The sequence below is a fragment of the Arachis hypogaea genome, chromosome 7 (genome assembly GCF_003086295.3).
Source record: "Arachis hypogaea cultivar Tifrunner chromosome 7, arahy.Tifrunner.gnm2.J5K5, whole genome shotgun sequence".
NCBI classification, from domain to species: Eukaryota; Viridiplantae; Streptophyta; class Magnoliopsida; order Fabales; family Fabaceae; genus Arachis; species Arachis hypogaea.
Window position 1 is genome coordinate 1583860 of NC_092042.1, and position 23556 is coordinate 1607415.

The following is a 23556-nucleotide window of genomic DNA, read 5'->3' on the forward strand; positions in this document are numbered from 1 at the left end:
CATATTTGTATTTTGTCTTGTATATGTAGTAATTTATTGATGAGTAATAAATTTTTAAATAAACTTAGATCTCTGACAGATTAATTATTAAATTGTCGAATTAGAAACTAAAACAAAAGATAAAGTGCTAGGTGATTATGCTGACATCATGAGTGAGTAATCAAATAAAAAAAATTTTCTTCTGTGATAATTAGGAGCTTGCTGAAAGGATGATTGTAACATTAAAATACAAAATGGAAAAAAAATGAATGATCAATAGGTAATGCAACTAATTTAGTCACACTAAAAAAGATGCAACTCATTTTTTAGCTTTTTTTTTTTTTTATATCAGGAAAGTAAGAAAAGCATTTTCACATGTACAAGAATTGTGAATGTCGTTGTCAGCTTTCCGTCCCTTTTTGAAATTAATTATGCATAATTCTTGGCTCTAATATATAATCTCACTCCTAATCATTGCTCGTGCCTATGACGAAATGATGCTAATTTTACAAAAAGTCACTGCATAGTTGAAAATAATGCTTTCCCGTGATTTGATTTGTCAAATGAATTATGATATTAAGAGATTTGTGTTGTTGTTGTTATTATTATTATTATTAACTAACACAAGTGGCAATGATTTAGAGTATTAATATAGGAAATTTGCATAGAAAAGTTATATATATAACTCTTCAAACAGAAATGAAACTTAACAAATGCCACAAAATATGAATAAATAACTAGTCTCCTAATTACTCTGATGAATTTGGAGTATTAATTAGTGGCCTGGTGGAACAAGGATTTAATAAATTGCAAATACAGACTAATGAACTGATTGAATGCATTTTCAGTTCAGTTGTAAGGATCCAAAGACAACAGATACAATCATACAGCTGAGATGAACACTGATCACACTATAAAATGAGCAGTTTCTTGATGATTTTGTTCCAAGCTGAAAACCCAGTGGACTCACTCTACAAGTCAATACATTTCTGTTACATTTAAGTGGTGGATGGGGAATCGATCCTTTGGCGTTTGGGGAGGGGAAAAGACACTCTCTGATGAGGATTCTGTTGCATCATCATATCTGTCTTCTCTTCCTGAGAAGGGTTGGGATTAGCAGGTTCTTCATCCTCTGTTTCTTCCATGGGCTCCGCAGGCCTTTTGTTGTTCGGAAGCGCAAGCTGGTAGTTGGGACTGATTAATGTGTCCTGATCAGGTGGAAGTGGAAGACCAGGCCCTGCTATAGACTTTGGCAATGGTATCTTGTTGCGGTTTTGCGCCAACTCCAGAAGCACCTGCCGTCACATTACAAATAACATATCTTACTAATTTTCTAGCATTACTTGTTACTCAACACAACTGACAAGGATCCTTTCAAGCATAGTTACTAGAATCTCGATTCAACTCTTAAAATCTTTCAATATTACAATTTTAAATGAGTTAATTGATTTTACAAAATTGTACTAAGTCTAACGATTTTACGATTTAAATCTTGTTACCATTTCATGTTTTACGTACTTAATTTACTTTTTCGATTTCACCTAAAATCTTGATTAGAACTCACCTTACTTTCAAGTTAACCAATGTTTGATCCACTACATCTGAAAACAGATCGAAGCACTAGCTTCCTAATTTTCTAAATTCAATTGACAGTCCCCATGAATCTAAAATAAATGCAAGATTAAGTTCTACAAGCTGACCCTAAACAATACCAATAAACAAATGTCAATGTCAATCTCAACTACAACCAGGTATGAAGAATAGAAATTGAAAAAAATGGAAAGAATTGAATTGAAATACCTCTCGGGGTGGTGGTTGGGAGAAGGTGAAGTTAACCTTGGATTGAATAGCAAGCTTAACATCATCACAGTCAATTGCAGACTTGGAGGCATGCTCTGAGTAGACTTGTGCATCGGTTAAGATGTCGACGACATAGCGATACCAGAGCTCAAGAAATTTGTGTATAACACAAGGTTCGTAGTCTTCAACGCCCATTGATTTTAACAAAGACTTCACAATCTTTGCATCCCTTGGCATTGCTGAATCCTCATCGTTATCGGCCATAACAGATATTCAACTCAACTGACTTCACTTTTGGGACATCAACAAACCCTATTGGTCTGTAAATTGTAATTACCAATCTTAGTATATGCCTATATTCACGCTATTTCAGTAGAATGAATGCAACAAATCTTCCCAGAAAGAAAAGAGTAAAATGCACTTCTTGAAGAATAAAACAATAGACCTCCCAGAAGTTATTTATCAAAAGAATTCAATCTCAAAATGCAATTGTTGATCTTGTGTTGTCTTCTTACCATGCAATTGCAAACAACAAATTATTCCATTCTAGTTGACGGATCAAAACAAACTATCCCTTAATGATTCTTTTGCGTGTCAGATTTTGGATTCTAATCGGGGATTTGAACTTAATGGAGTTCAATTTAATAAAAATTATTACACGAACAAGTTTCACATGAACTAAACCCTAGAAACTAAGTAACTAATTAAAAAAAAAAGTCACAAAATAGAAAGTTAGAAAAACGAACCCTAACAGGCCACGGGAAGCAACAGAAGAGCTTGCGGAGGTAGAACAAAGCTCCGGTGGGTTGAGGCTAAGCCGCGGTAGTAGAAGCGGCGGAGGTGAATTTAGAATCTATCTGCAAAGAGAATTAGAGATTCTCTGCTTTGTTTCTCCTTGTTCCTTGCAAAACGACCTCGTTTAGACTTTGAAGTTCACATTAGGTAACAACATCTCACTTCACATGTTAGTGCTAAAAAAAATTAAAATTTATAGATTAATCCTTAATATTTTAGAAGATTACAGAAGATTACATGTATTGATAGTTTTAAACAAAATAGAAAATAATTTTGGTCTTAATATCTTTATAAAAGCGAAGATTTGGTCTATAATGTTTCTTAAAAATAATAACATGATAAAAGAATTAAAGTGTTTATTTTTTAAATAATTATTTTTATCAGTAAAAATTAATATCTTTAATATTTAAAAATCAAAGACTCTCGTGATTTTTTTTGTTAGAGGCAATTTACTTAAGCAAAAATTTGCATAATAGAAGGTAAAACTTCCAAGTTATTCCATAGATTATGACAAAAATAATAACTTCTTATATGACAAAAAATATTCTCTTTATAAAAATATATAAACTTAAATTTGATATAATGTCAATATAAGTATTTTATTCTAAAGTTTAGTTATGTGTTTACTATATCAATAAAATTATTTTACTTTTATACTATCTTAAAAATATATTTAAATTATAGGCTAGGTTAAATAAAAAAAATATATAAATCAAAATGGATTGAAATAAATCAGTATCTAAGTATTAATAAAAAATCAGATAAATTAGCATGTTATCGTTTTAAAAAAATATTATTTTTATTTAGCTATTAAAAATAAATGTTCTAGAGAAGGAATTAGAATTACAATTTATGATAAATTATATTTTCATAGATTTAATAACAAAACTACCCTTGATATGTGGAGAACTAATGGTGCAACCTTCAAACAATTTCCGCTCAAAACAGCAGGGGCAATTCAGGGACCGAAACCCTAGACTTGAGTTAGGGTTTATTTGTTCCCTTCCCCAAAGCATCTTATCTCTTGATTCATCGATAGCATAATAGATTATAGTTTCGATTTGATTCTCTCTTGAGATCTCATCTGCGCTTTCTTCATTTGGGGCTTCATCGCCCACTTTGCCATCAAATCCATGGTCGTCAGTTTCCAATGGACCCTTCTCAAATGCCCACAATTTCTCCCATTGAACAAGAAGAAGATGAGTGGGGTATGCTATTTTTTCCTTCAAAGTTCCTTTTTTTATTCTTATTTTTATGTATTATCTTAGAACTATGAAGGTAGAAGAAATAATGATGTTTCCGTGTTTTTTTTTCTTCTATACCGTGTTTCTTTCTTGGGTTGGGTTGGATCAAGGATTGATTTTTATGATGCTAATATTGAATATTGTTTTGATTTATGCATTTGGGGGTGGATATCATTTGAATCGGGATGCAAATTTTGCTAATTAGATAGGTAATTGTTGTTGGATCTCATCCCCTCCTTTTTGTGTGAGTCTTGTGTTGAATGCTCATAGCTCAGGCATGAGTTGATATTCTCCTTTGATTCAACTGTTTCTTTTCAAATTTTAACTGAATTGTTAGAGTGATTGATTTGACGTTGGTTTCCATTTTTTGCACTCTATATACTTATTTGATTGGTTGAGTTCTCTGCCCTTAAAGTTACATGCATCCAAACACACAGATTTTCTGCTTCTGATATTCAATGAGTGATTTTTGACTCGTAGACACTGATGGGTTTGTGATTCCAAGTTTGGGAATTGACTCGGATCAAAGTAAACCGCATGTTCCAAGCATAGAATCCTCAAATTCTGCCGCAAAGGTCAGCTCAAAGTGTCATTTCTTATTGTGAAATTTTCATAAGCTTTTTGCTTTGGATGGAACTACTTGGGTAGAATGTTTTAAGCTAAGTAATTGTATTTGTTTGTGTAGGTTAAGAAAGAAGAGAACATATATCTCGGACCACACGGAGCCCCTCCTTCACAATCAAAACAACAAGAGACAAATCCACCAAACCGAAAACAGAAGCTCAAGCAAAAGCTGAAAGAAGCTGATAAGAGAACTAGTGGGACTGGTAGGGAAAACAAAGTGGATAACCTAAGGGAGCTTGTTGGTGGTGGGAAAGTGAATGCTAACATGGCAAAGGGGTCCCCAAAGGAATGGTTAGATCCACATTGCCATGAATCTCAATTTGAGAGGAGGTAATGAAACAACTAAAGATGATAGTTTCTCCGGCCATTGTTGAAGTAGAACTTCTGGTCTTATGTTATAGTTTAATGCATTATCTATTGGGACACACAGTTTTGGATTTTATGTACTCAGATAATAAATGTATCAATTGGTCTTTAGATGATATTTAAAAGTCTCCTATCATTTACCAAAAAATTTGAAGAGAAGGCCTTATACAGGATGATATGTATATCATCATACTGTGTGCAAGTTTGAAACAATTGTTAATAATTTGCCAAGAATAAAAGTGAAATAATTAGAAGTAGCAACACTACTCTTATCAAGAAATTCTGCTCAAAGTGAATTTGTATTTTGTCAACTAAGAATCGGTCAACGTGCATTTCACTAAACTAATTAACTAAATAAATTAGTCTAACAAATAATGAACCGTACAACATTCTAAATGATATATCAATCAAATATAACGCCCTCAATATGATTGTGGAATGTTACTACCCGTCCTTGTCCATGTCAAAATCTTCTGAGATGAAATATACTCTGATCTTGCACTCAACCTTCTTCAAACATCTAACTAGCCACTCAGCTGAAACCGAAAGATCACTAGAAACTGGGGTGCCGGTAGTATAGCTGCTAGTGCATTTAAACTTCAAAACAAGAGATCTCTCGACTCTTCTCATTTGATGCCCAAGAACTCCAATCCAGTTGCTTGTGGCATCAATCCGAGCTGAGACAAGTATTCGTCGTTGTGGAACTTGCTCAGGTGTCGCATTCCACTGTCACAGAGGATTGTCACAATTGTGTGACCAGGGCCCAATGCCTGCGCTACTCTAACTGCTCCTACACAATTCATTGCTGAAGAGCTTCCTAAGAAGAGCCCGTCATTCTTCAAGAGGAACCTAATACATTAAAAAGCCGACATTCAGTAAAATATTCATGTCCATGATTCAATTCTTTCATCATGTCTTCTGGTTGGCATGAACATAAAGAAGAAGAAAGAAACAAAATACCATCTCTGAGTAAGGAAAATATATAAGATGAATAAGTGATATGTAAAATACAAACTACAACCTAGCCATTTCAACAGCCTCAAGATCTGTGCCTCGAAAAGCGCCATCAAGCTTTGCCTTTGCAAAATTCCTTGTTATCCTGTTAATTCCGATTCCTTCTGTTATGGTGTCAAATGGATTCTTAAGTCTTCGTCCTTCTGCCTCCTCTTTTGTATACATAACTCCCCTTGTTACCTTGTTATACAAACCGGAACCAGGAGGATCTATAAGGAAGCACTTGATCCCTGGATTCTTTTCCTGTTGTGCATAAAACTAGAATGTCAAGCAGGTTCCATAATCAGAATCACATTGTTGCAAAGGTGAAGGTGGAGGAACGGGGTATGAACCTGAAGAAAACTGCTAATACCAGCCACAGTGCCACCAGTGCCTGCTGCTGCAACAAATGCATCCAAATTTCCATTGGTTTGTTCCCAAATCTCAGGCCCTGTACCCTCATAATGGGCTCTGAAGTTCGCCAAATTCTCAAACTGATCCGCAAAAAATCCACCTTTACAATCAGTAGGAAAGAGCGAACTGTGATCATAACCATTGGATTTGTGACCGTTTATCTGGTATGTGTCCTTGCCATTCAATTGTGAATTTCTGAGCTTTGATGCGAACTCATTTGCTTCAGATGCCCTTCTCCTTGCAATATTGACAAAATGATCTTTGTGAGTAATTGACACTGGTCTTACTCTTTCAACAGTTGCCCCAAGGGCTTCAATTATTTGAGACTGAAATTTGATTCCAATAGAGTAAACAAATTGCTTCAGTAATAGTGGGGAGGCTAAGAAGAAACATGGTTAATTTAAATTAACTTGATAGACAGAAACTACACTTGGTCAAGATTAATCTAGCAGCTCTATAATGATATACCAAATGTTACAAGCTAATGAGTCCTAATAGTTCATAATTAGCATGCTTAACTAGAATAACAAAAGTACCTACCTTCTCAATGGCAGCATCATCGGGTATAACAACGTGGCATTGGCATCCAAATGCAGGGGCAACCGTTGCGATGCTAATGGCAGTGCTACCAGCACTCCCTTCAGTGATTATTCCACCTGGACTTAGCTGGCCAGATTCCAAGGCCTGCATAATCAATCATAGAGAGTTTAATATGTAGTGGAAGACTTTGATCTCACACCTAATTTGTCACAAACTATGAATTTATCTAAAAATCTTATTCATTCAGGCTTAATATGAATATATGACGAATGAAAACCCTAAAAAAACAGTAAGATTTGTACCTCTTGGATAATTTGAAGAGCAACACGATCTTTGACGCTGCCACCAGGGTTAAGGAACTCGCACTTGGCAAGAATCTGAAGAGAGAAAAGGAAGTTAATGAGCTGAATCGAAAACAGAGAGAGAAGAACAAATGAATTTGAATTTGATTATAATTGTGATTACTTGGCAGTTAGTAGCATCGGAGAGGCTGTTGATTCGAATCAAAGGAGTGTTGCCAATGGCATCAACCACTCCTCCTCTGGTTTTCTTCATAATCGGTTTCTTCTTCTTCCAACGACGGTCGGAGATGAAGTAGGCAAAAGCTACGCACACCAAAATGGCGCCACCGAAGCCAACGGCGCTTGTGCCTCCAACACGCGCCATTTTTTTTTTTCAGATGCCACTCGCGTCTTCTCTCTTCTCTCGCTTTTCTGACTCTTCTAGAGTTCAGAGATGTAGGTTAATCATCTCATAAACTCATAATAATTGTTTATTAATCAACCTTCGGTGGATAGGACAACTCTCAATTCTAAGTACACAATATACCTACATACTCTTCACACATATTATCACATTTTTTTTCTCAATTACTTTCTCTAGAGTTTGAATCCTTAATCTTTGATGTGGGGAGAAAGAGAGATGCCATTAGAACCAAGGCTCATTGGCTTTTTTAACGTAATCTTAACATTGTGAAAGTTATTGTACTTTTTTAATTGTAGTTTTAATTAAATCAAATTAGTAGTTACCAATTAATATGTTGCTGCTAAATGCTAATTAGCGTGTAGGATTTTTTTTGGGGTGGGATTTAATGAAGGTGGGCTAGCGTGCTATTGGGCTGAGCCCGATTTTCAGTACTGGCCCACTTTTAATTCATAGGATTATTTTCATTGCTGTTAATGTTATTATTTCTTTTTTATTAATTTAGGATTTGTTTGGGCGATTTTTAAAAAAAAATATATTTTTTAATTATTTTTTTTTAAATTTTATAAAAAAATAAAATTAATTGTATGTTTAGGTATTTTATGTAAAAATATTTTTTTATTTATCAATTATATTTAGATATAATAATATAAAAATATTTTTTTATTTATTTATTACATAAAAAATATTTTTTTAAAAAAAAGATATTTTAAAAAAATATAAATTATAATTTCTCAAAAAAATATTTTTTTAATTTTTTTAATATTTTTATTTTTATTATTAACAATTTATCAAACATACTAAAAAATAAAAAAAAATTATTAAAATTTTTTTTATTAAAATAAGGATGCCCAAATAAGCAATTAACTAGCTAAGAAGTGAGAATAATCATACAAACAAGCTGAACTGAAAGCATAAGTGAACATTTTTAACATATAATAACACTTACTTTAAAACTTAAATATATTAGTAAGAATTAACTAAATTTTCCTATTAACATGAAATATGAAATTGAAGATAAAAAATAATTAAAACTTGAAGGTAAATGCCCCTATAGACTATAGTGACGGTGCCAGAGTTAAAATTAAAAAAAAAAAAAAAACATACTCTCTCTCTCATCCTTCCCAAAAACAAAGACCTTTTTTGTCTGAGAGAATCTCTGCACAGAAAACACCAATCTCAACCTGAGAGAGACTCTTTTCCTCTCATTCACACACTCATTCACTCACCAAAACTCAGATCAAGATTCATGGAGATCCCAGAAAAGTTGGTGAAGTTGAGATACCATATCCTTGCAACACTTATTTTGTCAGCAACAATCTTGAGCCTCATAACGGTGGCACCAAGATTCATGAATCTCTTGGCATATTTCTGGCCACTTCTTCTCTCCACAGCTCTTGTTCTTGCCTTAGTCTTCTTTTTCGCCAAGACCTCTCCTTTACCGGCTACCGATTCTTCCCTTGACAACTCCCTCCTTGATTACGTTGCTGGCCCCCAAGATCCACCTTTGGATTCTGCTCACAACAAGTTCGATTAGCCTAAGGTTAGAACAACTTAGAATAAACCAAACCCACCAACAACAACATTAGATAATAACAATAATAAGATACAAAACTCCTCAACTGCTCTTACTACTTTATTATTCACTTCTATCATGTGTATTATTATTATTATTATTTATTAGTTATTAACAACTTCTACTTACAATTTGATAGCTTTATTACCTTGTACTATTGTTGTTATTATTTTTAATTTTTATGCTCGAGTTGCATGTTAGTGTTGTAATTCAATAATTTTTGTTTTATGATTATTATTATTATTGAGTTTGAAGTTTGGGCTGAAAATTATTATTGTTAGCTAGATTTCAATAATTATTGTTGCATGTGAATTGATTGAAGCTTGGTTCAATTATTAAAATGAGGGATGTTTTGGCTGTTCGGGGTTGCCGCAGGTGCAGTTCAAAGTTGATAGCGTTGGTGTGATTGTGATTTGTGAAAGATTCAACCTTGAACCTACTATGCTTTTTTTCTTTCGATCTTTTCTTTTTCTTTTTTTTTTCTTTTTTTTTTGGGTGCGGGTTGGATAAATACAATGATTTTGTGTGTACAAAATTGATAATTCAAACCCTCTCTCTCTTTATTCTTTTAAGACATAATCTACAATTATTTCTCATTATTGATGACGTTATGCTTAGGTCATGAATTAATTTTCATATATATTATGTATTTCATATTTCATGATAATATTCACGAATTAAAAATAACTACTAGAATTAATTTTTAATTAATTAATATTAGTTAATTTTTTATTATAAAAATATTTTTAACTATTATTTTTAGAAAATTTAAAATTTAAAATAATTTAAAAAAATTGATTGATATTGATTGAAAACATTTGACTCGGAATTAGCAACATGACATGTACTAAGCAATATTAGAATATAGTGAATGCTATGATGCCTATCACTTTATACTTAAGTTATTAAAAAAAATAAATAAATAATATTTAATAAATTTAATATGATTTATTTTTTATTTTAAATATTTTATTTTTTATTTTAAAAAGAAAGTTAGACAATTTAAGTATCATAACAAAGGCACCATAAAACTCATTTAAAAATATTGCTAAGAATTTTAAGAAAAATTCCAAGGAATTATATTTATATGAACTATTTTGTATTAGCTATTAGCCTATTACCAAGTGTAAGAAGATATAAGTAAAAGTGGTTTTTAATTAAAAATTTAAAAAAATCTCCTTATTGGTAGTGACATATGTTTAGTTAGCCGTGGAAAAGTGTTAAATGATGGTTTGAGGAAAAATAATCTTTTGTTTAGATTTTTGTCTCTTCAAAAGAACCAAGCATGTGTTATAACTTATAACCTGGGCAGCATCTAGGAGATAAAAAGAATAATACTGTAAAAATACAAGGATATACTATTTTATTTGATTTTTGAGCGAAGGGAATTTGAAAAAAAGTCTTGAAAGTCGTAGAAGTTAGAACCATGGTACAATGCAGCATGTGCCATCCATATTAGATTAGATTAGATTCTCACTGCCTCAAATGTCCATTACTCTATTATTATTTTTGGGGTCCTACTTCATCCTTCTGCCCCCGCAGAATATTTCTTTTTATAATATATGTGGCATTTTAAACTTGAACAAAATGGAATCGATGAAGTAAACTTCTATGTATATAAGTATAGCATTTGAATTGAACTGGGTTCTTAATAGTATCATACGATCGTTTCCACAAAAAAGGAAAAGCTTCTTAACTAGTTCAATCGATTCATTAAATCTGGTATATTATTTACACACTAAAACTTAATAATTAAATTAATTATTATATATTTATATATAAATATATGTATTATTTTACACATTTTTAATATGTATTTTATACAAATAGCTAATTTGACGATTATTTTTTAGTGTATATGTAGTATAATTGTAAAATAAACTAAAAGAAAATCTAAGTTAAAAAAAAATCCTAAAACACTTGTTAAAATATAATAATATATTTTTAAAATTTTTTTTATATATTTATTGTATAATTTTTAATTTTTTATGTTCTTAACTAATGCACTAAAAATACTTATTAGTAGGAAGACTAAGATCCTAAGAGAAAAATATACGAATTATTTCAAGAGTCAACACACTATATAACATCTACTTTTAATGTCATCAAGTGTACTGTTACCAAAGTTGAAGAATTTGAATTGCATTGAACAACTCAATTAACTATTTTTTACACTACTCAATTGAATCTGTTCTGTTGTTTTCTCTTGTATCATTTCAAATGAGATAAGAGAGGTGTAAAGTTGGGGAGTAAAATAGGAAAATCAGAATGGTAGAAATGGGCAACAACTATGCTTAAAAACTTGATAATGTTTGGTTTGAAATTTTTGTAGGCTACTCAATTGTTTATGGCATTGTGGGCCATTTGAGTCGTTTTGAATTTGACTACAATCACATTCACAAATTATAGATAAGTCCTAAGTGTGAATGCTTTCTAGATATAGGTGTGTAAATTCATTGTATTCATCCCTCTCAATTCTTGTACTGGTTATATAGCTATTAAAACTCTGCTCTAACATGAGTGACTAATAAATAAATAATTAATAGCACAACTTCTTGTACATCTAATTCTGCTATTAGTTGGTAACTTTGTAACTATATTATTTTGCATCTTACAATTTAATTATTATACTGTTAAATTTGGTGAGATTACATTCCATCATAGCGAGTCACTCGATTTTCTTTATGTATTGTAAAGAAAAATGATGGAACATCATATGGAATTGAAAAATTTTGTTGAAATAATACTGTTTATCCTGAATAAATAGATACACTTTTGTTCTTTTATCTTATTTGATAATTATTCTAGTAATTGGTTGATGCATGAATGGTACTACATTGACTTGAAAATATTGATGAGGTTATGGCTAAGTGATTGAAGGTGTAGCATTGATCATGTTAACTAATTAACAGATAAGATAAGATAGACTAACAGACAAGATAGCTAAAAGAATGGAAGATTCATTATCTAATACATTAACATGTTATCATACATTCTGGACAAACTCTTTGTTAATCTGGAAGAACTATTACTGGGAAAAAGAACATACAAACTACCCTTAATTAGCTTTTACTTCCAAACTTTGCAAAATATGAGAAGGTTTGAGCTAAGCTGAACAGAATGCTTTAAATGTTTCATTCATGTAACTTAAGTTGGAAAGGAATCCAAGTGAATTCAACACTAATGTGTTAATGTTGCAAGTGTGAAGAATGCATGAAATTAGCCTTATCACATCGAAGAAAACAAAGAGAAGTGAGGAGTTTATAAGATGAGAGACTTAGACGTGATGTCTTCTCAACTTATGAAAAAGGAAGACAAAACATTTAATTACAAGTAAACCGTGTCTAAGAAATTTCAGACTCTATCTTCAAAGCTCTAGTGTGCATTTTATCATTGAAGTGGAAAATGTGAACTCTACAAAAACTCTACTCTGTGAATACTACATACAAATATACAATGTGTCTTTGTCAGTCTAGGATGACTGAGCAAGTGCTAAATCAGAAATTGAAAGGGTACCAGATTGATCAACATCAAGTTCTTCAAACTCCTGCATCAAAAGTGATATATCTTCTTGACTAATCTTCCCCATCTCTTTGAGTTTATAAACAACGAATTCAGCAGCCCTATCAGCAAAGGTTATACAAACAATGAAGCTATATAAATGATTCATAGAAATAAGAATAAAAGATGGCAGCCCAGTGCACAAACATTCTGTATTAACGCATGGCCTGTAAAATTATTCTATAGGTTCCTAAGTAGAAAATTGGTTTAGCTTTCTCTCCGGAACCAAAGTACGATAACTTACACATGGAAAATGTTCAGCCGAAAGCCAGAGACAAACTAATGAACAAGAACTTCTTATCTGCAAATTACTCCCAGCCTTAAATCCATCGTACTTAGAATTCTGATGAACAATACATCAGTATTACCTAATTTCCTTATTTGACATATCAGTTCAAAAGTCACCTTGTCCCTAATTACCTAAATTCCTAATTGGCTCTGAAGTAAATTCCCAATTAAAGTAAAATAAACGTGTCCTTAATTAAAATACTAATGATGCCTTAATTGTGGGGAAAAAACTGAACCAACAAGTTGGATCCGACTTGATCATGATCATTAACACTACTAATCGTCATCATGTGAAAACAAAACAATAGATCTTGACCAATATATCTACAGTGATACACAAACTCAACCCTCTTCACAGAAACTAAACACGCCAATTACTTAACAAAACAGCTGATATCCAAATCAGAAACAAATCAATAACAATAACATTATAAAGTAAACGCATATTATGAATGAACAACAAGTGATGGAAGAAGCTTTAAATGTTGACCTTGAAATTTTTGAAGTGGAAGAGATGGATGATGATGCAGTTACAGTTACAGTTACAGTGTGGTGGTGTCTTCTGAAAGCTTCGGGGAACCAAAAGTTTTGATTCAGTGAAGGTGCAGGTTTAGGTGCATGTGTGGATCCCATTCCCTTCCGCGTTAATGAATCTATTTTTTTTAGAGTGAATACCCATCCGGATCCTAACAATTATCTCGAAAGGACAACAAGATCCCAAGAAAAAAAAAATACTCAACTCAGTTTCTGAATCTTTTCTTTAGGATTGATTAGCCCCTGTGCTAAAAAAAGATATACAGGAGTTAATCAGTCCTATAAAAGTAAATTTCAAAGACCGAATTGGTATTTTTTTTTTGTCAAAGACCTCGTTGTTTTTTGAAATAATTGTTAGGAGCTATTTTGGATTTTTTTTTATAATAAAGTTATATCCACTTGTTTTGTTTCAACTGGATTTGACTTTTGATGTTTGTAGATGGTGGCTGGCCACAGAAAGAAAATGACATGCTTTCAGTTTCAGATCAGTTCATTTTGCTAATAAATAAAATAAAATAATTATATTACATATACATAAAAAGTTAGTTACTAATTGGTCATTGTATATAGAAATACATATTTCATATATCATTAAAAATTTTATTATTATTATAAATTTAATTATTTTATTATGATCTATTTAATTATTCTAATAACTGATGTGTTTTAAAATAAAACTCTTCAGTCTTGAGCCAACAAATGACATGCTTGTAAGAGTAAAAATAAGTATTAGCTTATAAATAATAGAACTATCAGAACTATTTAGCCCAAAAAAATGAGAGAGTAAAATACAAAATAATTTAGAGGATAGAATTCGTTAAAATTAACTATAAATTCTCAACTTGTATTCAATACTTCACTTTATACATAATCTTCTTTGATTAAGTTTACATTTATACTAATATATAAAGCCAATTCTCATTCTCTGTAGAGAATATACGTACACAGGATAGGTCGCTTCATCTCTTCTTCGGTCTCTATCTTTCAATTTTTCGCTAATTTGAATTTTCTAAACTGAATTCTCTGTGTGTTTTGATCAATGTTGAGTTATGTGATTGTAGATTTTTAGATCTATTGTTGAATTTTACTCATTGCGTATCTTTCAGATGTGAATAAATAATTAACAAATAAAAATTAAAATAGATAATACATTGATAAGACTAATAATAATAATTTTGTAATAAAATTAATTCTTTTATAATTTATATTTTTTAATTAAAAATAACATTTTAATATAAATTTTTTTAATATTATAAAAAATTTATAACATAATAATTGATAATGAATAAAAAATATTTATATTTTTATGCAGTTATACAAATTATATTTATTTATTTAAAAATAAAAGAAATTATATTTGTCATTTTAAGATATAAAAAAATTATTTATTTATTTACTTATAAATATATTTTATATTTATTAAAATTTATCTATATTTTTTTATTGATTGTTTGATACGTATTATTAAAGTCTATATTTATTAAAGTCAATTAATATTTTATTTCTATATTAATACGTATTAATTTAGAATGACTTTAAAGAACGCCGCGCATAAAAATGGTTGATATAGAATAATAATAGTTGTTGAAAACAATGAAAATGACAAGAATGAATGAAAAAATAATAGAATATTAGACAACACTTTAGAATGAATTTTGGATGCATGAAAAGCAAATAATAAATACTATAGGACGTATATAAAAGGTTTAGCCACAAAAATTAAATGATCAGATAGGTTGGCTGACATAAAATCAATGTGCCAGCAAATACAACATGAAGCGAATATTATTTTCATGAAAATATAAGAGAGGCTCAAAAAACGTAACACCTATGTGCTATTATGTATTTTTCTATTTTTCAAAATTTTTCTATATTATTTTAATCCTACTAACATAATCTAAAGCTTTGCAGATACTTATTTAACTAATAATTACAAAAAAAATCACTCATAATTTTTTACAAAAAAAAATTAATTTTTTTTCTATAATATTATTTGTCTGGCATATGATATATTGGTTATTTGATTAGTATATGAATAACGCAGTCTATCTCAAGAAAATTGAAACATGTAATGTTGAAGAAGAAAGATAAACAGAAAACATGGACATGATGATAATGTATACCAGTTAGATAATAAAAACCAAGAAAGAATTTAGGACAACTTAATAAAAAAAATACAGTAAAGCAAAATTAGAATGATGAAAAATATGTATTACATCTCTTTCTTTTGAAAGCAATGACTTCCTATTTATATCATGACTCGTATTAATAGAGTCTTGCTCTTTTTGACCTGCAATAACACTATTACTCAAACTTTTCAAAACATACAAGAAAATACAGCTCCAACAACATATAAAATAATGCAGTCATCCTAATCAAAATGTTATAGATATGCCTATTATTTATCCCTTTTTTTTCATCTTTTTCTTCTATTATATAAAGAAAAAAATTTTATGACTAAAATGTTAAAGGGTTGCTATGAGATTCCAACGAAAATTATATTTTTCATGTTTAATAAAGTTGTAAAAAATAATTTTATATCCGTAATAATAAATTAATTTTGTTCTTTTTCCAGCCACAAATTCACAAGAGCGAAACCAACTCATGTTAGTAAAGAACAAAATTACAGGTACCTATCATTAGATTAAGAAATCGCACAAAATAGAGGTAATATCGAATAAAAATAGATTTGAATGCTCTGCAGAGGGTTTAATAGCTTATTTTGTTGTACATGTGTAGGAAATTCAATGTTAAACAAAAATTTTTTAATTTTACAGGTTTTATAATTTTTTTTTGTTAAATTGTCGTAATGAAATTTGCATTGGCATATAATATATTTATTGATTTCTAAATTTTATAGTTCTTTAAGGCTAAAAAATTTATTAATAAGGAGATGTATGAGAAATTGCAAAAGATTTTTACTCCGTAAAAATTTAAAAATTATTTTAAGTTTATTTTACGTTTTTCTTATAGTTTAATCTATAATCTCCAAAAAAAGACATAATTATTTTTCTTCTTTGCATTTTTTTTTAGACAAATGAAAGTTTTTTTAAATACAGATCCGTATTTTGGTTTATCACTTAAAAAAAAAGGTCTTTAAACAAAAATAAATATACATGACTTTTGAATATAACTCATCTTATATAAACAATGGTATTTTTATATTTAATTTTTTTGACTTTGAGTTAGATAGAAAAAGATAAAATATTATTGTGATAACTATTTTAAATTAGGTTATTTATAAATAGATAATGTAAGTTAATTTTAATCAAAATATTTTTATATTGTTATTGTTTATAGATAGATGATATATTTATTTTAGTTTTATCATTTTCATATTATCAATGACTACTCTATATTATTATTTTTATATTATTCAAATATAAAATTTTAAAAATTATTAAATTAATCAACTTTAAATCTAATAAAAAAAGCGGCAGGTACGTTTAGGGGTGTTCAAATCCAAACCGATCCAAATTAAACCGTTGATCCAATCCGACTCAAACTGAAAACCGATTAAAACCGCACTAATTTGGATTTGATTGGATTCTATTTTTTACAAACCGTTGAATTGGATCGGATTTCGAATCTATTTTTCATAACCGATCCAATTCAATCCAAACCGCATAATGTGCTATAATATTATTATTTTATTATTATATTTACAATTATACTTATAACATGTTCAATTTGTTATACATTTTTCTATTATTCATGTATTATTATTATTTAATAAATATTTTATGTTTAAAATATTATTTATTTATTTATTTTAACTAACCTATAATTTTATTTCTATTGTTATGTTATCGTTAGCTTTTTAAGATATTGTTAAGATTTGTTATGTCATTGTTGATTATTTAAAATTTGATGTTGAGATTTGTTATATGTATTTAATTTTTTTTATTTAAAAAATTACAAATCCAAACCGCTTGTAATCGGATCGGATCAGATTTCCAAAAAAATTTTATCCAATCAAAACCACACCGCACATAAATTAAACGTTCGGATCGAATAACTTTTTTCCTTAAAACCGAACCAAACCGCACCGCAAACACTCCTAGGTACGTCAGTGCCGTTAAGCCGCTGGTTATCATAATTCCAATACCCATCATCTATATTTTTCTTCTATATTCTAGAATATTTCTTCTTTAAAATTGAGAGTGGAGAAAAACTAAGAAAGGCGCGAGAAGAAGAAAGCTAAAAATGGAGGGAAAGTGGATGAGTTCCCAATCACAGTCACCGAACTTCCACGTACTTGCCAAGATCAAAGGTAAACAATCCAATCCACTTTCACTCATCTCAGCTCATAAAGACTCTCAATCGAGTTAGTTAATTATTCGCTTTCATAGCAGAGTTCACTCGATCTATCGTCACTGACCTCAGCAACGGTCAATCGCCGGTCATCCTCATCCACCGTTTCAGGAATCACTGCACTAATCCCAATTCCAATTGGTATGGTTCCGCATCGCTTCCAATTTTTGAATCCTTCTCATTTGAAATTTTTCTATGTTTGTTCTTTTGTGAAATTTTGACGATGCAGCTTTTGCGGCTCCAATCTACCTTGCGGGAAGGATGTTCTCACTCTCTGCAGGGAATCACACGTACACAGAATAGGTCGCTTCATCTCTTCTTCGGTCTCTATCTTTCAATTTTTAGCTAATTTGAATTTTCTAAACTGAATTCTCTGTGTGTTTTGATCAATGTTGAGTTATGTGATTGTAGATTTTTTAGATCTGTTGTTGAATTTTACTCACTGAGTATCTTTCAGATGTGATGTTGAGAGTGCTACTCATTGTTCAGAAACTTTTGCAAGAGAACAGGCATTGTTCCAAGAGGGATATTTATTACATGCATCCTTCTGTGTTTTCAGGTATGGAGCTTGGGATGAGTAAATATATTGTTTCGTGAAACTTAGCTAGAGAATGAGATTCATCTGTTGAAAGTTATATTGATTTGAAAAATTATGGTGTATGATTGCAATTTTGTTGGTCATGGGCTACATTTCTGATATGCATCATTGCACAGCATGATGCCTTCTTAACCATTTGTTCTATTTTTTCTTGCAGATCAGTCAGTTGTAGACCATGCAATTAATGATATATGTGTCCTTATGCAGTGCAGTCGCCATAACCTTAATGTGGTAAACTTTTTGTACTCCATCCTTTTTTGCTGCTTTGCTTTTGGTCTGGCTATCTTTAAATTGTTGAACTGTACAATCTGTGGATTTTGGTGAATTAAACTTGTTTCTGAATTTCTGGTAACAATACTCACCATGGTATTAGTTTCCATTAGTAACTGTTCTATCCTGAAATAAAGCATATTCATAATGTTACTTGGTTAGTTGATTTCATGTTCCAGCTTTTGATATCTAGTATTTGTGTCTACGCAAGGGTAAGGAAAATGCTAGTAAACAACTATGAAGGGATGGTTTACTGGCCGCAAATTGTTTAAGAATTATTTTTCACTTGCTACTTGTTCATTTGAAATAGACATCAACCATGTTCTGGGTGCTAATATTTTCACATTTTCTTTTGCTGCAGGTTTCTGCTGGGAAGGGGTACAGTATGAGATTATACTCTATCTTGGAAAAAGCAATTTGCTGTCTGAAATCTCTCTATGAATCATAATAATAGCTTTATTTTTTCTGATGTGGTGCTATTTTATGAAACTGTATACATTTTTGTATATAAAAATATTGCAGTTTTCATGTCTAAAAGAGCCTTACAGCATATGTATCTCCAGCAGGTTTAACAGTTAATACCAATATCACACTTAATGACATTGATAAAATTGATTACATTTATTGTTCTTTCTGTAGTTTATATTTGCTGTACATCAATAAGGTTTAGCAATTGTGGAATTGTGCCATCTAAGATCTTATCTCTTGTGGCATTAGCAATTGTCATTTAGTTTTCTCAAAGCTGATGCTTCCTAATATCTGGTTCGGTTCTTCATATAATCATGCCGTGTTCGAATATGTTTAACTAATAAGACAGACAAATTTTGTTTCTTGTAGGTTAGTTATGGGATGGATAAGATTCTTTGAAGGAAAAAGGCTGTTTGACTGCATCAGTTCTCCGAACAAGGTAAGAACCAAAAACTAACATTAATGTAGTAATTAACTTCTAAAATTTTATTTACTTTTTTGCAGGTCCACCCTATTCCTGTTCATGTTGAAGAAGTTAAAGGTATCCTAATTTCTGGAAGAATATAATGCAATCGTTTTGTTTCCTTCTTCTAATTATATTTTTTAATTCATGAGTTATAATACAAATTGATCAGAGATGGGAAGTAACAATGCTTAACTCTTGTACATAGATATCATTAGTGTTGCTCACTACATATTAGTCGTTGAGAAAGAATCAGGTAATATTTCTTGAAGAAAAGGGGAAAACAGTTAATCAAAAAGACGGTTCTTTCTTGGTATTGTTCTTATTGATAAGCAGGTCCATGTTGAACTTGACTTACAGTTTTCGAAAGACTAGCAAATGACCAGTTCTGCAGTGCAAACCACTGCATTGTGATCACTGTACGTACTTTTCGGAGGAAATTAGCTTTGTTACAAAACTATTTTTGTGTTTGAATTTTATCTTTCTATATTATTTCTAAATACAGCAATATTTCTGTTTGAATTTTGCGTTTGCACAGGGAAGAGGCTACCCGGATATTCCTACAAGAAGGTGTGACACCCCCTAGATATCATGCTAGCGATGTCTCTGATCAGCTATGGTTTTAAATGTTTTGTATCCTAACAGGTTTCTGCGTCTTCTAGTTGAGGATTTGCACCTGCCTGCATATTGCTTGGTTGATTGTGATCCCTATGGCTTTGACATCTTAACCACTTACAGATTTGGTTCCATGGTTAGCATTTTAAAACTCATCATTTTGCAACTATTTAAACATGCATATCATGATACAGTTCTGAATATGAAATTACACGATTATTGATTGGATTGAATCTCTGCCTAATGGCCAAGTTACATTTCTGATACTGGTAGACTAATCTACTCCCTGATGTTTGTTAGCAAATGGCTTATGACACAAAACATCTTCGGGTCCCGGAGATACAATGGCTTGGAGCTTATCCTTCAGATGCTGAGAGATATTTTATTCCAAAGCAGTGTCTACTTTCTCTAACTGCTGAAGGTAAGGAATAAGTATATTAATTTTAGTGCATGGGGACATAGTTATACACCTGATCTAATCAATACCGTGCCTACAATATACTTGGAAGACAAGAGGAAACTTGAAGCCATGTTGCTTAGATGCTACCTGCAAAGGGATGTGCCACAATGGAGGTGATATTCCTTTTACATTCCCGTACATTTTTCTTTTACCTTCAATTGAACTGTGCCTTGTCTTATTGTTGCTTTTGAAGGTTGGAGCTAAAGATGATGCTGGAGAAAGGAGTGAAGTTTGAGATTGAAGCATTATCTGTGCATGCTCTTTCATTCTTGTCAGTGTCTTACCTGCCATCTAAAATTCAAGGTAAAATGATCATTTAGCATTTTTGATATAATATGTTGAGCTCAGTGCATGTTCAGTTCATAGGGTAACATTTATTAGGCTTCAGTCCAAGTTCGGACCTGTTTTTTGTCTGATCCATAGTTCTTATGGGAGTGGGCTCATCAGGGGCAGTGGGTCTGTCTGGAATCTTTGGGCCCATGTTAATAGCTAGCTAAAGAGACAGATTACTAGACTTGACTTTCATAGCTTTGTTTGTATCCTTTTTCTTTGTCTGGTTACAGAGTTAACAATTTTGTATTATGTTCCCGACCAAAAAAAAAAATATTGTATTATGTTTACTTTCCTTCTAAGTTCTAAGCCAATAATAAGATTGAATTACCTTGGGGATGATACATGATATCCACGACTATCGTGATTTTGTTGCCAAAATTAAAAATTTATCTAATTTCGTACTGGCAGGAAATAAATACAATACTCGGTAATAACTAATCAATTTTGTTCCTTTTTTTGGGCGAAAAAAAATCATTTTCGCTTTGTGCTAATGATGGAGTAATTAATGTAATTAGTTTGTGAATGGACGTTAACGGATCACAGATGGATGTCCTTCGGTCTTTGTTATAGTAATTACTTTAGTGAAAACTCAGGTGCAGTCGATTTCACTTGAAATTGGTAACGGAAAGTCGTTAGATGAAAATTTAGTCAAATCAGTTAAATTATCTAACGACTTTCAACTATCAACTTCACGTGAAGTCGATTGCACTTGAGTTTTCACCAATTATTTTTGTTTTTATCCACTAGCCACTAAGTTAGGAACAAATGAGTAGTATTTAGTCACCAAAAGAAAATGAGTAGTATTTAATTTAGATCAATTTAATTCGGTGGACCCCTCAATTTCTCCAACATTTCTATTGCTTGAAGGCGAGGCAATTTTCGGGATTGATAATTCTCTTCAACATTTAATTATTTGTTAAAAAAATAAATTAAATTACAATATTATGCTTATCATACGAATATCTGAAGAGAATGTGGAATCAAATAGAGTAACTAATCACACTAATAATTCTGAGTAATCATAATCAACCAATCAAATAGAGTAACTTAAATGAAATTCTAATTCGCAATGAATTAATTTTTGTCTTTTTAATAGAGATACCATCAACAACGAGTCAAATAGAATAACTAATCACACTAATAATGACTACAATCATTTTCTTTTATTTTATTCAAATTTTATTAATTAATTAAGCATACAAATTAATATTTCCGTAATATACAAATTAATTGCTGATGATTGAGTTAAAGAAGGAAGAAATTGATCATATCATAAGGTCCCAATTAAAAAAGAAAAAGTCTCGGGACAACCTGTGCATTGAAGAAGGAGCCTGAAGTTGATGCCCATTGCCCCTCCATAATTGTTGTCGCAGCAGAAGTTAGAACATTCACTTTGCAAATTCCTAAAGGAGTCATCATCATAAGGCAATATGGAGAACTCTCTTGCTGAAATGGTAACATCAAAATATATATTCATTTCTTATAAGCAATTCTTTTTAATTATACTTTACCTTTGTTTTGATTTAATATCCATTACCATATCTTCTTTCTCCTCTTATTTTCAGATTTGTCTTCTAAAAATAAATACACAATGTGATGGATGTAAAATGAAGGTGATGCAAGTCTTGAGGAACATCAATGGTACATTTTTTGTTCTTTTTTTTTTCTCTCTTAGATATTTGAATTATTGAATATCTTTCCATAGTATGAGTTGTACTTTTCCATAGAAAATTATTACAAACACGTCTAAATATAACGTTATTTCACACATGCAATGTATGAATAAAATTCTAGTTTGGACAAAAATATGTCTATTCAGTCACTTTCTATAAGATAGTAATAATGCATTATTATATTTCCACACGCAATAATTTGATTTCAGGGGTGTACAACATCACCATTGATGGAGAACGAGGAACGGTTAGAGTTACTGGCAGAGTGAATCCAAGTACAATATTAGGGTTACTAGAGAAATATGGTAAACATGCTGAAGTCAAATATATAAAATTTGATGGTGAAATTTTAGATAGAAGAACTCTTCCTTATTATTATGGAGGAAGAGGTGGTAATGGTGGTGGTGATTTTTATGCTCCCTATTCTATGGGATCATCATATCCTATGTCAACATATCCTCCACATTTATGTTACCAAGCAAGTCTACCTCTGCCATTGCCGCCGCCGCCATCACCACCACAATACCATCCTCAATTAGTACCATTATACCCTTCTCCACCAGCACCGGTTTGGCCGCGGCCTTATGGACCTCCTCCTTTAACATCTTATTGGCCGCCGCCGCCGCCTTTCTGCCCTAGGCCAAATAAAATGGCAACAGAAGATTCTTGTGCAATAATGTAGTGTCTCTTATTACAACTGAATTTTGTAATTATTTTGTGATACTTTGGATAATTGGTTTTGAAAGACAGAAAATTATAGTTCAAATTTCTGCCTTAAAGATATTAATTAGGATCAGAGAGGGGATTGTTAATTCCTTTGTTCTTTTATTTTGTTGGACAATTGATCCTCATGCTATATATGTTGCATGGTTTTATTCTATTTGCTTTCTTGTTTGAACTCACTTTTGTCACATGATTATATTAACTATATATTATATTTGTGAAA

At 31.0% G+C, this 23556-nt stretch overlaps 5 protein-coding genes, 1 long non-coding RNA gene and 1 other non-coding gene across 7 annotated transcripts; 4 read left to right on the plus strand and 3 right to left on the minus strand.

Annotated features, from left to right (window-relative positions):
- Positions 1-705: 705 nt before the first annotated feature.
- LOC112701828 (transcription initiation factor TFIID subunit 9) lies at positions 706-2855 on the minus strand. Its single transcript, XM_025752596.3, has 3 exons — positions 2526-2855; positions 1780-2099; positions 706-1274 (listed from the first exon to the last, which is right to left on the minus strand). The coding sequence occupies exons 2-3, from the start codon at positions 2041-2043 to the stop codon at positions 978-980; spliced, it is 561 nt and encodes a 186-aa protein (XP_025608381.1). The 5' UTR covers positions 2044-2099; positions 2526-2855; the 3' UTR covers positions 706-977.
- A 561-nt stretch (positions 2856-3416) lies between these two features.
- Positions 3417-4867, plus strand: LOC112701830 (uncharacterized). Its single transcript, XM_025752598.3, has 3 exons — positions 3417-3782; positions 4299-4393; positions 4504-4867. The coding sequence occupies exons 1-3, from the start codon at positions 3725-3727 to the stop codon at positions 4774-4776; spliced, it is 426 nt and encodes a 141-aa protein (XP_025608383.1). The 5' UTR covers positions 3417-3724; the 3' UTR covers positions 4777-4867.
- Positions 4868-5077: 210 nt separating this feature from the next.
- LOC112701829 (cysteine synthase 2) lies at positions 5078-8836 on the minus strand. The gene is made up of 6 exons (XM_025752597.3): positions 7221-8836; positions 7058-7132; positions 6756-6899; positions 6155-6541; positions 5830-6065; positions 5078-5657 (listed from the first exon to the last, which is right to left on the minus strand). Exons 1-6 carry the CDS (start codon positions 7419-7421, stop codon positions 5435-5437), a joined length of 1266 nt encoding a protein of 421 aa, XP_025608382.1. The 5' UTR covers positions 7422-8836; the 3' UTR covers positions 5078-5434.
- Positions 8827-9632, plus strand: LOC112701831 (uncharacterized). The gene is made up of 2 exons (XR_003153862.2): positions 8827-9000; positions 9356-9632. It is a non-coding gene; the product is annotated as an uncharacterized lncRNA (long non-coding RNA).
- Positions 9633-12243: 2611 nt separating this feature from the next.
- On the minus strand, positions 12244-13525 carry LOC112701832 (uncharacterized). Its single transcript, XR_011863577.1, has 2 exons — positions 13373-13525; positions 12244-12656 (listed from the first exon to the last, which is right to left on the minus strand). It is a non-coding gene; the product is annotated as an uncharacterized protein (transcript).
- Positions 13526-17535: 4010 nt separating this feature from the next.
- Positions 17536-21278, plus strand: LOC112701833 (meiotic recombination protein SPO11-1). Its single transcript, XM_025752601.3, has 15 exons — positions 17536-17689; positions 17772-17871; positions 17960-18033; positions 18188-18289; positions 18486-18559; positions 18960-18976; positions 19436-19505; positions 19571-19607; positions 19738-19785; positions 19890-19948; positions 20068-20099; positions 20175-20280; positions 20445-20565; positions 20654-20717; positions 20798-21278. The coding sequence occupies exons 1-15, from the start codon at positions 17623-17625 to the stop codon at positions 20922-20924; spliced, it is 1098 nt and encodes a 365-aa protein (XP_025608386.1). The 5' UTR covers positions 17536-17622; the 3' UTR covers positions 20925-21278.
- Positions 21279-22242: 964 nt separating this feature from the next.
- On the plus strand, positions 22243-23556 carry LOC112703859 (heavy metal-associated isoprenylated plant protein 28-like). The gene is made up of 3 exons (XM_025755490.2): positions 22243-22391; positions 22503-22578; positions 22820-23556. The coding sequence occupies exons 1-3, from the start codon at positions 22368-22370 to the stop codon at positions 23290-23292; spliced, it is 573 nt and encodes a 190-aa protein (XP_025611275.2). The 5' UTR covers positions 22243-22367; the 3' UTR covers positions 23293-23556.

What these genes read in the sequence shown, in the direction of transcription:
- LOC112701828 (XM_025752596.3), bottom strand. Translation starts at nt 2,043, where the DNA reads ATGGCCGATAACGATGAGGATTCAGCAATGCCAAGGGATGCAAAGATT. An exon ending in CCCAACCACCACCCCGAGAG is followed by an intron (nt 1,275 to 1,779) that starts GTATTTCAATTC and finishes ATGTGACGGCAG; the next exon opens with GTGCTTCTGGAGTTGGCGCA.
- LOC112701830 (XM_025752598.3), top strand. Translation starts at nt 3,725, where the DNA reads ATGGACCCTTCTCAAATGCCCACAATTTCTCCCATTGAACAAGAAGAA. An exon ending in ACAAGAAGAAGATGAGTGGG is followed by an intron (nt 3,783 to 4,298) that starts GTATGCTATTTT and finishes TTTGACTCGTAG; the next exon opens with ACACTGATGGGTTTGTGATT. An exon ending in CCTCAAATTCTGCCGCAAAG is followed by an intron (nt 4,394 to 4,503) that starts GTCAGCTCAAAG and finishes TTGTTTGTGTAG; the next exon opens with GTTAAGAAAGAAGAGAACAT.
- LOC112701829 (XM_025752597.3), bottom strand. Translation starts at nt 7,421, where the DNA reads ATGGCGCGTGTTGGAGGCACAAGCGCCGTTGGCTTCGGTGGCGCCATT. An exon ending in CTCTTCAAATTATCCAAGAG is followed by an intron (nt 6,900 to 7,057) that starts GTACAAATCTTA and finishes TTGATTATGCAG; the next exon opens with GCCTTGGAATCTGGCCAGCT. An exon ending in GAGGCTGTTGAAATGGCTAG is followed by an intron (nt 5,658 to 5,829) that starts GTTGTAGTTTGT and finishes TTAATGTATTAG; the next exon opens with GTTCCTCTTGAAGAATGACG.
- LOC112701833 (XM_025752601.3), top strand. Translation starts at nt 17,623, where the DNA reads ATGGAGGGAAAGTGGATGAGTTCCCAATCACAGTCACCGAACTTCCAC. An exon ending in CGTACTTGCCAAGATCAAAG is followed by an intron (nt 17,690 to 17,771) that starts GTAAACAATCCA and finishes CTTTCATAGCAG; the next exon opens with AGTTCACTCGATCTATCGTC. An exon ending in ACCACTGCATTGTGATCACT is followed by an intron (nt 19,949 to 20,067) that starts GTACGTACTTTT and finishes GCGTTTGCACAG; the next exon opens with GGAAGAGGCTACCCGGATAT.
- LOC112703859 (XM_025755490.2), top strand. Translation starts at nt 22,368, where the DNA reads ATGGAGAACTCTCTTGCTGAAATG. An exon ending in AGAACTCTCTTGCTGAAATG is followed by an intron (nt 22,392 to 22,502) that starts GTAACATCAAAA and finishes TCTTATTTTCAG; the next exon opens with ATTTGTCTTCTAAAAATAAA. An exon ending in AGTCTTGAGGAACATCAATG is followed by an intron (nt 22,579 to 22,819) that starts GTACATTTTTTG and finishes ATTTGATTTCAG; the next exon opens with GGGTGTACAACATCACCATT.